Here is a 13,210-nt window from a genome sequence, read left to right on the forward strand (position 1 = left end):
ATAGGCTTGCGTGGGGATATAGCTCTAAGACGTAGAGGCCCTTTGGAGAGCTTTAATGTCAAGTTATTATTATTACGGAAATCACCATAGCCAAGCTGTGTGAAAACCAACTATTAACATTCATTCAGTAGACTCTTTAACATCAATGAATCTTAGTTGGACTTCAGCTCTGACATTAACCGAAACACAGAATTGAAGTTTCGAACAAGATATACGCAAGTAAACACATTACTGAATCAGCTATGAATCATTTTTCTTTATCTGTCATTTTGACTTATGTATTTGTAAGAAAGGGATAAAACATAATTTAACTAATTCAGGCTCCTAAAGTTTTGTGAATAAGGGACTAAGTATTTCAGTACAGGAAGTACTCTTATATTTCCGTAAATTTCCAAGAAATATTTTTAAACCTAATACGAAGAAGGTGAAATTATTACTCGATAACTCGTAGGAGTTACATCAATTAATTACTTTGTTTTGAACTGAGCAAGTTTTGCCTTTATACAGTTGAAAGCAGCAGAGCCTTCAAGCTAAATTTGTATTACTCGGCTATGTTCTAAATTAGCTCAAGCAATTATGGCCCTTAACAGTTAAAAGGCTAACTGCTAGTTGGTAAATTATCGCTTGAATTCAATCCAAGCCACGTCAAGTCGTTGAAATGCTTCTATTAGGAATGTTGCTTTGTTAACGAAAGGCTAACAAAGCTCCAGTAAGCTAGAGAACTAGAATAAATATACCTACACCGTTTCTAGCCATTAGAATAACATACATAATGCTATGTTCCTGCTGTGATATTGTTCGCTAAAATAGATATAATTCATTAATTATAGACGGTCAAGCAGATCTTGTCAGTAAAAAAAGGCGCGAAATTCAAATTTTCTATGAGACGATATCCCTTTGCGCCTACATTTTTCAAATTTGCCGCCTTTTTCTACTGACAAGATCTGCTTGACCAACTTTATACACACGAGTTTTTGGATTCCTTACATGACTGATACTGTACAGTCAGTCACCTGCAATAGTTTGTTACGCTTCGAAGGCCGCAAAATATGTGACACGCTCTTATGGCTCTAAAAATAAGATCGTGCCAGATAGTTTTGCAGCCTTTGTTGTGTAACATAATTATCATAGCAGGTGACTGTACTGACTAATGTTGTTTTTTTATTTTTATATGGCATAAAACTAATAATAATTATAATCAGGCACTCGATTGATAAGTAGTGATAAGTTATCTTATAAATTATAAGCAAACAAAGTTTTGTACGAAGCACTAAAATTTAAGAAAATGTATGTCTAGTTTGGATGTTTGACAATAACAATATTAGAATTTAAAACAAGTAGGTAAACAAAAATTAGACTCTTACTCTCACACACACACACACACACACACACACACACACACACACACACACACACACACACACACACACACACACACACACACACACACACACACACACACACACACGCACACATCAGCATTAAAACTTAATCTGTTTTGTGTTTTGAGGGATTTAATATTAAATTGCACAGCAAAATACTTATAATTAGATAAATAAACTGCAACTACAAAATGTCAAATATAAACGACAAAAATAGTTTTGTTTTACTCTACGCTTGAATAAATCTACTAAATTTATACGCTAAACACTCTTTGAGCTGTAGAGCGTGTCAAATAAATGCAAACAAATGACATTAAATTTCACTTAATAAATACTACTTTTAAACACAGTCTAAGATGCGAACTTTAGTCAACTGAATGCGCTCTAAAGTTCGCAGGAGAAAAAGCAAATGCAGGCCTTTTATTTCATAGTAAACATAAATCAGGCTTGTCTATCCGTTTAAGTAGAGAATGGGAATAGAATTTATCCTTAGAACCGTACAATACAAACAATACGGAGGCTGGTGTGCGGCCATTTTTCAGAGCCCACCCTGCCATAGATCAGGGAACCGGTGCTCAGGTGTACACTTCCTTGCAAATTAAAGTACAAGCTGTGCAAAAAATGCAATTGTGATGTTCTGTTTGTAACGAATCTTTATTTCCTCCCGAGTTGCCTTGAATATTACTTTTTGCTTTATTATGCTTTGATAAATGCTTTTATTTCGTATAATTACAATCATAGGTAGGTAGAAAAAAAAACTGTCTATAACATTCATTAATAAAATTTTAAAAAAGGATTAGGGCTGGTATTTTAATACGTGATCTTCACATAACAGGCCACAGGCACATCAGGTAATTTTACAAAGAAAGTTGTTTTCTGGTATTACAAACAAAAGAAAATTGACGTTGCAGTTTATGCATTAGGTACTAAGACTGGGTCCCCCTTTTGAAGTTGAAGAAGTTAACGGGGCTGAACCGTCAATTTCTGTAGGATACTTGTACCATTACAAAATATCGTAAATTTGACAGAATACTGTAAAATTGGAAAAGTAACATACAGATATACTCGAAAATAACCCGAATGTAGTCTAAACTTAGTCCATTTTTAGGGTTCCGTACCCAAAGGGTAAAAACGGGGCCCTATTACTAAGACTCCGCTGTCCGTCCATCCGTCCGTCCGTCCGTCTGTCACCAGGCTGTATCTCATGAACCGTGATAGCTAGGCACTTGAAATTTTCACAGATGATGTATTTCTGTTGCCGCTATAACAACAAATACTAAAAAGTACGGAACCCTCGGTGGGCGAGTCCGACTCGCACTTCGGTCCGGTTTTAAAGAAAGAATAATAATCAGGTGCAGAGCGCCGGAGGCGATATATCGCAACATTATTCAACCACCCTGCAACTGATGAAATTATGCCCGAAAAACCGTACCGTGTACGCGTGTGTGTGTGCGGTGCGTGTTTCGTATAGTGTAGGTACATATGTACCTACATTGCTGCGCCCATCAGGGTTTCATGTGACATTTGTGTACCTACCTATACTCTTAAGCATCTACTTGTAAAACCTGTAATGTACTTGTGAATTGCAATAAATAAATACAATACAATACAATGATTATTTTGACTTGAACGCCAGTGTACACATGGCTCATCTTGAGGTACGTATATTTCTACCTCTGATTTCGTTGTTTTTTTTTTAGTATTTATGGGCTCACAATTAACAAGTGTTTTTATTTTATTTTTCAGAAACTTAATACTATTTAATACAGATATTGCAAATATTTGGCACCTAAAATAATAATATGTATAGGTCTCTATTTAAAAGTAAGAACATTGTAAATATTTAATGTAACGCCATGTATATAATAGGAACGTGTCAAGTTACAAATAATTCGCATATTCCAATTTATGGTAAAATTATTGCGGTTTCATGCTTGTAATTAGGTACCTTTTATTTCAAAATAAAAACCATGCTATTGTTAGATTATATTATCTTAAATTAAATGACTACCGAACTGATCTTATGTCGATAAAATTTGAGCGTTAGTAATTAAAATAAATAGCTTCTATCCAGGTACATATAGTTTCGATCACTCTTTTTTCGACTTGCTCCTAAATAACTTCTTAACCAATTTTACAAATACGTACAAGGATCCAACAAGAATTAATAAGGTAGTTACTAGGATGACAAGTAAGGTTGCTACAAGGGGTAATTCTAGGTACTCCACCCATCCCATGTTGGCTGCTGGGGCCCGCAGATGGCGCGCGCCGCCGTGCCGCAGCACGTGCTCTGTCCACCACACCGCGCGCTCCAGCGCAGACATCGGCTGGTCCGCCATTAACGTACGAAGTTTCAACACGTTTTGACGGTAGCTGAAAAAACGTATGCACAATTTCAAGAGGTATTTAGTACTGATAGACGTCTACATATGTCGTTGATCAAACTGGTATTTATGTAGTGCGGCTTTATCTTTGGAAATTATCAGGTAATTTTGCATAACTAGTTTTCACTAAGGCACTTTGCGAAAACTAGTTTTACTAAAAATCTTAGTTAAAAATAGTTTTCACCGAGGCATTACGGAAAATGTTATAACTACTGAATATGCTTTTTTAACAAGGCGTGTTGGAAAACTAGTTTTAACTGGGAAAAACAAACCGCTCAAAAAAAAGTATCCATGATGCTTGCAACATTTCCACGCTGGATGACTATGGACAGACTTATTTCAATTGTGATCATTTTAATATACATAAGTAGTAGGTATATAATTTTCTTTTGCGTTACCTACCTGTCATCTCCTAACACCTTCATAATTGTGTTATAAAACTCTTCTTCAGTTAATTTCTCCATTATCAGCTTTTCACCAATCTTGTGTTGTATGTACTTCTCCGTATTGAAGAACTGATCCACCAATATGGGTATACCTGTGCATAAACAATAAAAACATATAGTTCATTCATTGCTTGTTGGGAAAGTGAATATCCAAACAACGGTAAAAAAATCGTCTTTCATTCTATTTTATTAAAACGCAGCAGTTTGATAGCAGTGGAACAATAAAACCATGCTTTGTTATTTTAACCCAGATAACCCTAAAACTAAAAAAATCTAACCCCTGGTTTTTATAGCTTTTCAGTATATTGTCAATTAACCACTACAAAAAATAAATAGGTGGATTAACACCGGCGGTCTAGCATAAGTTGCGTTCTCGAGCACGATTCCTTACTTGAAGTCGCGCTTGATGTATGGAGTCGCGCGCGAGAACGCAACTCATGCTAACAGGTCTGGTTGGGATAAAAGAGTTAAATGTTCGATAAAAGACCTAGGCTTTTACGAATTCAAATCTCCGCCTTTATTATGAGTAAAGTATCAAATCAAAATGTTCGTCAATTGCTCTAACCTATCAAAGGCACGCCTGCAGCTATTGCCTCGTCGGTTGACTGCATTCCTCCTTGAGTGATGAATAGTTTTATTTTTGGATGCCCTGAAATGATTTGGTGATTAGTGGCTGGCGCCTAGGTACCTATATTATTTGATGTACCCTTTTTGTTGGTGTAACAGGGCTATCTTAACAAAATTTAAAAATAACTACGTATGTGGGTTTTCCGTCTAGACCTATATTAGCTAGTTTGTTAGTGCACGACACCTTGCACTTTGTGACTATGCGCTGAAACTTGGCACAGTTGATTCTTAGCTGGTCATGAGCAGATACAGATCGGGAGACCTCGAGAGCCACGTCTCATTTAGTGGGGGGGAGGGGGGGAAGTTCGACGCCGCCGCGCTTCACTTGGAGCAACATTTCTCTAAAACTATACCTATTAGGGCATGTGATATATCATTTTCGGTTAAATTAAGGATGAGGAATTTTTTTTGGAACCAAAACAATGCACTTTCTAACAAAAAAAAAGCATAAAGTAGAAAAGACTAAAAAACGTATTTTTGATTTTTTCATAATTACCAATTTTTTTTTTAATGTAGCAGGAATCTGAAAACAAACAATACAGTCGTAAAGCTACACTTATTACGTTTAAGAAAATATATAGTTTATTATACAAAACTCTTGATAAATGGGAGATAAAAAATAATATTCAGCGTGGGCCAGAGTGATCTCAATACAAAATATTATGAATGTGGGAAAGTTACTTATAATTTGTTTTACAATCGTTTATTTTTTAGTTTTTCGTAAATAACTCGTAAACGGTAGCCCACAGCAAAAAAATATCTTTTACGTAAATAATCTGTTTCAGATTTCTTATAAAATAAGTGCTCCTTTTTTTCGCTAAGGTCAATATTAAAAAAAATATTGAAGGGAGAAAATAAATACTAAGGTCCTCTTTTTTAGTCATTCGTAAATAACTCGTAAAGGATGTCCAATAGCAAAAAATATTTTAACACAAGAATAATTAGCATAAAATTTCCTACAAAAAAGGTTATTCAAACTTTTTCGCTAGGATCAATATTTAAAAAGGGGACCTTAGAATTTATTTTCTCTCTTTAATATCGTTTTTAATATTGATCCTAGCGAAAAAGTTCGAATGACCTTTTTTGTAGGAAATTTTATGTAAATTATTCATGTACTAAATATTTTTTTGCTATTGGCCTTCGTTTACGAGTTATTTAAGAATGACTAAAAAAGGGGACCTAAGTATTTATTTTCTCCCTTCAATATTTTTTTTTAATATTGATGGTACCGAAAAACAGTAGTACTTATTTTATAAGAAATCTGAAACAGATTATTTACGTAAAAGATATTTTTTTGCTGTGGGCTACCGTTTACGAGTTATTTACGAAAAACAAGAAAAATAAACGATTGTAGAACAAATTATAAGTAACTTTCCCACATTCATAATATTTTGTATTGAGATCACTCTGACCCACGCTTAATATTATTTTTTTTATCTCCCATTTATCAACAGTGTTGTATATTAAACTATATATTTTCTTAAACGTAATAAGTGTAGCTTTACGACTGTATTTTTTGTTTTCAGATTCCTGCTACACTTTAAAAAAAATTGGTAATTATGAAAAAATCAAAAATACGTTTTTTAGTCTTTTCTACTTTATGCTTTTTTTTTGTTAGAAAGTGCATTGTTTTTGTTCCAAAACTAGATTCCTCATCCTTAATTTATCCGAAAATGATATATTACATTCCCTAATAGGTATAGTTTTAGAGAAATGTTGCTCCAAGTGAAGCGCGGCAGCGTCGAACTTTCCCCCTCCCCCCTCACTAAATGAGAGGTGGCTCTCGACGGCTCCCGGTCTGTATCTGCTCAAGACCAGCTAAGAATCAACTGTGCCAAGTTTCAGCGCATAGTCTCAAAGTGCAAGGTCCCCATACAACGGTGTGCAGTAACAAAGCAGCTATATGAATATTTACAACAGTTATACTAGAAAGATGCTAACAAATAAAAACCGTACAAGTGCGAGTCGGACTCGCCCACCGAAGGTTCCGTACTTTTTAGTATTTGTTGTTATAGTGGTAACAGAAATACATCATTTGTGAAAATTTAAACTGTCTAGCTATCACGGTTCATGAGATACAGCCTGGTGACAGACAGACAGACGGACAGACAGACGGACAGACGGACGGACAGACAGACGGACAGTGGAGTCTTAGTAATAGGGTTCCGTTTTTACCCTAACCCTACGGGCTACGGAACCCTAAAAATGAGATACAATACATCAGCTTAACTGAAAGTAAAATATATTTCTGTCCTAAAATATTGACATTTAGGTATACAAAATTATAGTGTCTCAAAGTCCAACACCTTATCAAATTCCGAAACCCAAAAAGCCCTATAAATAATTCAAACCACTCAATCCTCACTATAATCTTACTTAGCAAGTCGTTTTGCGGGACCCACTTAACTATTCTCACATTACTGGGTCTCGCAGGTACGTCGTCGGCGTCCCATTTGCATAGAACGTCGTAGGGTAATTTCGAGAACACGTTTAGTAACAAACGGATCTTGTCTTCGGCGAGATTCGACGGGTTGAAGTTGGTACCGAAACTGACGTAAATCACCCCGTTGGATGTGTCGAGATAGGATTTGAGGTCCTGAAAATGTTAATGTAATAATGTATTATATTACAAAGTAAATATAATATGATATGTTGATATAGGTATATGTAAGTCGATATTGCTATGTTGTAATTAAATATATTTGGCTAAGTGTAATTTCTAATCAATGTTATGTAAATATAATGGTGTCGGCCTCCGCTACTGGAACGCTAGGTCACGTCACGTTTTCTTTAGGGGAGGGAGGGATGATATCTATTTCAGTTAACAATGTTATCGTTTTCGCATATCTAATAAATATCATTCCAGTCTTTGAACTTGACTTTCGTTTCACCTAGAAACACAAAGATATCAATTTATGATTCTTTATTTTTCATTTTGTTTTATTCAGTTTTAAATCAATATCTTAATAGCCACAGGTAAATAAGTGAATCACAGTTAATAATATAATTTAAACCATTTTTTCTACTTTTTTATACACACGTCTAGATTATTGAAATTGATATCGAACTTACTTTTGGAAGATCTTTTACAGGTTGCATGTGTAGTCCCCCTAAATACATCACACTAGAGGGCACAGGCCGGTTTCCTTCCCAAATAGGGTTTGTATTTACAAAAAGCATATCTATGTTATCCTCCAACTCAGATAAATTGGGTGTATCCTCTCCAAAATATTTTTTGAGTGTCCTATTCACATCATCAACATAGTTAGCATATGCGAACTTTAACACGAACTCGATTATCACTTCTAAAATTTTATCTAAAATTGATAAATCTCTTAACTTTTGTCGATACAACTCAGGATATAAAAACATATGTGTTGGAGCACCCATAGAATCATAATTTACTCTTGACCCATAGAATGAACTCATTTGTATAACAGGTGCTTTGTATTTATAAGCAAAACCTAAAGCTGCTGGCACACATGCTTCAGCTATAACCAAGTCAAACTTTTGATCTTTAGCCATAAATTCTTTAACTTGAGGAGTTTCAACTTCAACCTTTAGTACATCGACCATCATTTGTAGAGCTGTCGTCAGCATCGTATACGGCGCTGCTCCTGCTATGGAGTCAATCATTCCGTTCCAAGTTTTATATGAAGCATCATGTACATCAATTTCTGTAAAATTTGTGGGTGCTTTTTCATTTTTATATGCTGGGTCAGTTGTTATTACTACAACTTCATGCCCTCTTTTAGCTAATTCGGTTGTTAGCGATCTGAACACGACCTGATGACTGATGGATGGTATTGGAAACACTCCAAGTATCCGCGCACTTTCTATTACATTTGTTAAACACAAGATTAAAATAAATTCACGTAACATTTTGCAGTCAAATAAATTCGGACAAAGCAGTCCGGATGTGGATGATAAACTGATCAATTAACACACTGATTGATCGTCTTTATATCTTATTTGAATGGGCCTATGCACGATATCATATGTGGCTTATTATTGAGTAAGTCAGTATTGATGATAAGATTTCGGTCATTATCTATTGTAAACTAGTTTTGATCGTGACATTAGATTGTACTTGTAAGGTCAGTAAGTTTGAAACACATATAACATTTATTATGTTCCTAAAATATTTTTATATACATTTCTAAATACAAAGTAATTTATTGACCTACGCATACAACCTACACTTTACTCGTACCTACGACATCAATAGTTATTGTTTTACAGGGGAGCAAAGTTATTGTTTAACCTCCCGTGCTAATATTGATACCGAGCAAACGAAAAATCCATAATGTGGAATCTAAGCGTTACGAGGGTTTCAAGGCACGAGGTGTAAAACAAATTTTGCTACCGAATGAAACTCAGTATTTTGCACCACACCAATGCAGGAATACCTTATATTCCTCCTTACTTACGGCTTACCCCACCATTGTATGGAATCCTCATACTTTTAGTCTTGCCCCGAGCAAAATAAACTACCGATGTTAGTTAAGACTAATATACAAGTGATAGTCTTACACCACCTTACCTTATTAGTCTTATTACTAAATATAAAACATCAAATCCAATTGGCGCTATTAAATATGAATAATTCAAAAATATATTTTTTAAATCTTTATTCATTAGTTCGATTAACAAAACTTTGTACTGTAGTATAACACATGTTTAGTATAATAAAAAGACATCATGATCATAATATCTGCTTGCGCCATTTCCTTTCATCTGGGTTCGGCGTTCCCTGTTCGTTTTATTTATTTCGGTCATTATAGTGTGAGTTCCCATTTCAAACGATCAAAAACCAACTTTACATAAGAATTCAGTTCTTCCACGAACTGCTTCTTACAATTGGACTATTATTTTCTGCAAAAAAAGAATTCAGGTTTTCGACATCTCCGAACGTATTTAAATGTGGTTTCTGTTAAGCATGACTCACGTTAGACCAGGCCTTATCCGAGCCGGAGCCTCCGGAGCATCGTTTTCTATGTAAAGCATCACATGATCGCCTGTCATGTCATAGAAAAGTAAGCGCCGGAAGCTCCGGCCCAGACACGGCCCGGTCAGTCTTCCTTTACTCAACAATCGGCCTAATTTCTTTATAATATAGTTAAAAAAATCTCTCACTGCGTCACTTTAATTAAACAACCTGTACGGTTACCATCAGTTTGTCACTGACATAAACGCCGTCGAGAACGTAATTTACTTTCTATAAATCTCGCTCGCACTCGCATATTAGTGCAAACGGGACGTATAGAAAGTAAATTACGTTCTCGACGGCGTTTATATCAGTGACAAACTGATGGTAACCGTACTGTATTGCGGTAGGTAGGTACGACTGGTACGAGTATGTAGTAGTTGTTAGATATAAATATTATACTGACGCGCATTGCAACTTAAAATTACATTTTCAGTGATCCTTGTGTATTTGGTGGAGCTTTTAATTTGTCTGAAGCATTAAACAATTAACTGTTAAGATAATGCTGCTTTAGTATTTACATAGATTAAATTAAGCGAACAAGTCAAATATTTGAAGATATGCAAATGACTAAGAGAAATGCGATTATGAAATGTTAATTAAATTATACGATTAAAAGCGTCTATTGTGCTGGAAGGATTATAATTAATTTTCAGCTATTGAACATCTAATAAGGAGTACCTACCTTTCTTTGATTTTGCATGACACCCGTTCGATATTGATCAAGTTATCTTAAAGTTAAAGGACTCAGTTGTATATTTAAGTGATTGATAAGGGCGAGCTTAACACTAAAGGACGATGAAATGTAGCACAAACGCCAAAAAATCAGACATGCGAAGTTTTTTGCGTAATCTTAAGAAATTATCTTATTTTACATGCCCCGGTCAATTATCTGATTTCTGGTTTGCAGACAGCTTAGTATCAGTTTTTCGATTAGAGAACATTGAAATTAATAATGCAGGTGTCAGATAAGCGATGGTATAAAAACAATGACTAAGTTCAATGTTATATTATCTACTTTTAATAATAAAAATGCTTGCTTTTAATAATAAATTGCCCGGTTCTTGACTCAAAATTGTATAAATATTGATATTTGCTGACAATTATAGTTTAAAAGATACCAGCAGTTGTACGAAATTGCTTATCCCCTTTAAGAGGCTATGTGTGCAAGCCCTGTAAACCCTTGAAAGCAAAATGCTTTTACCCATTTTAAATTAATTTATTTTATTTTATTAACTATGGGCAATTCTTAACACAGCTCCATTTTATTGTTTATTAATTTCCAGCTGGAGTGCAACTTCCTTATTTAATTAGAAATTTCATGAACACGTGTACATGTTTTTAGAATATAAATAACCTCAATTTTGGGGTAATTATAAGCATCGCGAGCTGTTATCCCTCGAATAATAGTCATAAATGTTTGAGTAACGATAAGGTGGTGGTACTGGTAGAGATGGGTAGCGGTGAGTAAATACTGAGTATTTACTCAAAGCACCCGATAAATACCCGTATTTACTCACTAGCTGTGCCCGCGGCTCCGCCCGCGTGGAATTCGGTCTGTGTCAGTAAGCGGCTAATTTCTAATCCTAATTTCTCTCCCTCTCCCCTGGAGGCGGAACTTGAAGTAAAGTTGACAGATGGATATGCTAGAGGACTGCAGTTCAGAGAAAATATTTTACAATTAGGTACCACAAAATAAAACTACACTCCAAAATCAATAGTTTTTTTCGCCCTTATTCAAATTTTACACGTGATTTAAACGACAGAGTAGTAGATGTATATCGGACGATACAGTAAGGTATACGCGCGCGAGCGAAAGCGAAGCGGCCTGCCTGGCTAGAGCGCCACTCACCGTGGTCTTCTTCAGACTCCTGAGAAAGACCACGTGCCCCTTGTAACCTCAATGCGTTGCGAGACTTTCGCGAATGATTGATTTTTTTCTGGAAGGCATGGTAATGCGTATTAAATGCGAGTCCCAAATCGTTTGACTCCGCAAACGACCAGTGTCGGATTAAGATATTTAGATGCCCTAAGCATTTCTAGACCATGGTGCCCCCTCTCCCTAGGGTCATCGAGATTACATTGAATTTTTTTGGTAAGATGAGTGACGTTCATTGCCGCATTACAGCTGAGAATGAAAATCAGTCACATTATTTTATCACGAAAATTGACAGTGCTGCAGCAGTAACGTTGCAACAAAGTAACGCTGCTGCAGTCGCCACTCGAATGTCACCTTTATCACACCTCAGAATGTTATTGTAAGCGCGAGCGAAGCGAGCGCGAAATTTTTCCGATATAAAAACGCAATTTGATAGACAGTTGTACATTTTTACTTTTAGTATGGAAATCAGTTACATTATTTCATCACGAAAATTGACAGTGCTGCAGCAGTAACGTTGCAACAGAGTAATGCTGCAGCAGTCGCCATAAAAACACAATTTGATAGTCAGGTTGTACACATTTACTTTTAGTCCCAACCAGGCGCGAATCCAGGATTTCATACAGAGAAGGGATGGGACAGTTTTCTATCAGCCTAGCTTCGCATAGGGCTCGACATTTAAGGGTCTCAGCGAGGTTGTTACCACTTACCATACAGAAAACATGCAAGAAAGCAGAGCTTGGAATTGACCAAGTAAATTGAATTGGCGAAGTGTGAGCAAGGCAGAAGGCCCAGCTGCGAAAGAGGAAAGCTTGGATTTGGATCCACGCCCAAGTGTAATTAAGGCAGAAGATCAACTTTGCCATAATTTAGAAGACCTCGCATAAGACCTTACGCCGAACTGCAAAAGAGTCGCTTGAAATCGAATCTATGCATGTAATCACGACTCTTCTACTGCTCGCTCTTTGGCTTCACTCAAAAGCGCTACTTGATAGGATGCTTTTAGTTTTCGGCTTTCAACACTTTGACAGTTAGGTCTCAGGATCGCGGTTAAGGAGCAACTCATCTTGGCCGACAAATCTGGCGTGCGAGAGAGCAAAATTCGCTATAAAATCGGTAACCTACGAGGGGCGTTCAAAATATTCTCGGTATTGATATCTTACAACCTCTTCTTAAATTTCTTTCGTTACTGGCCGCTAAGGTTTATTCATTGACATTAAAAAAATATATAATTGGAACCGAGATGTTCTTTTGTTTTTCTGCAATTGCTGAACAAACATGAACATCATGTGCGAATTGACAATGTTAACTAAATTAGAACATCAATGCGTCATAAGATTCTCGACAAAACAGGGTAAAAATCAAAAAACCATGAAAGAGGAAATGGATTGTGTTTACCGTGAGTCTGCTCCTTCTTTATCTACCATTCAAAAGTGGTCAAGCGAATTTAAACGTGGAAGGGAGAGTATTGAAGATGACCCTAGACCTGGTCGGCCTGTAGTAGC

General features: G+C 36.0%; 1 protein-coding gene and 1 long non-coding RNA gene across 2 annotated transcripts in view; one reads left to right on the forward strand and one right to left on the reverse strand.

Moving 5' to 3' along the window:
* The window catches only part of LOC134803216 (uncharacterized), a 207,691-nt gene that overhangs the window by 88,637 nt on the left and 105,844 nt on the right, over window positions 1–13,210 (forward strand). The window lies entirely within an intron of this gene.
* LOC134800156 (UDP-glucosyltransferase 2-like) lies at window positions 3,473–8,800 on the reverse strand. The gene is made up of 5 exons (XM_063772631.1): window positions 7,912–8,800; window positions 7,216–7,435; window positions 4,778–4,861; window positions 4,169–4,304; window positions 3,473–3,755 (listed from the first exon to the last, which is right to left on the reverse strand). Exons 1-5 carry the CDS (start codon window positions 8,719–8,721, stop codon window positions 3,473–3,475), a joined length of 1,533 nt encoding a protein of 510 aa, XP_063628701.1. The 5' UTR covers window positions 8,722–8,800.

This window comes from Cydia splendana, chromosome 2, assembly GCF_910591565.1.
Source record: "Cydia splendana chromosome 2, ilCydSple1.2, whole genome shotgun sequence".
Lineage (NCBI taxonomy): Eukaryota > Metazoa > Arthropoda > Insecta > Lepidoptera > Tortricidae > Cydia > Cydia splendana.

What these genes read in the sequence shown, in the direction of transcription:
- LOC134800156 (XM_063772631.1), bottom strand. Translation starts at nt 8,721, where the DNA reads ATGTTACGTGAATTTATTTTAATCTTGTGTTTAACAAATGTAATAGAA. An exon ending in CTGTAAAAGATCTTCCAAAA is followed by an intron (nt 7,436 to 7,911) that starts GTAAGTTCGATA and finishes TAACATTTTCAG; the next exon opens with GACCTCAAATCCTATCTCGA. An exon ending in CCCGCAAAACGACTTGCTAA is followed by an intron (nt 4,862 to 7,215) that starts GTAAGATTATAG and finishes AAATCATTTCAG; the next exon opens with GGCATCCAAAAATAAAACTA.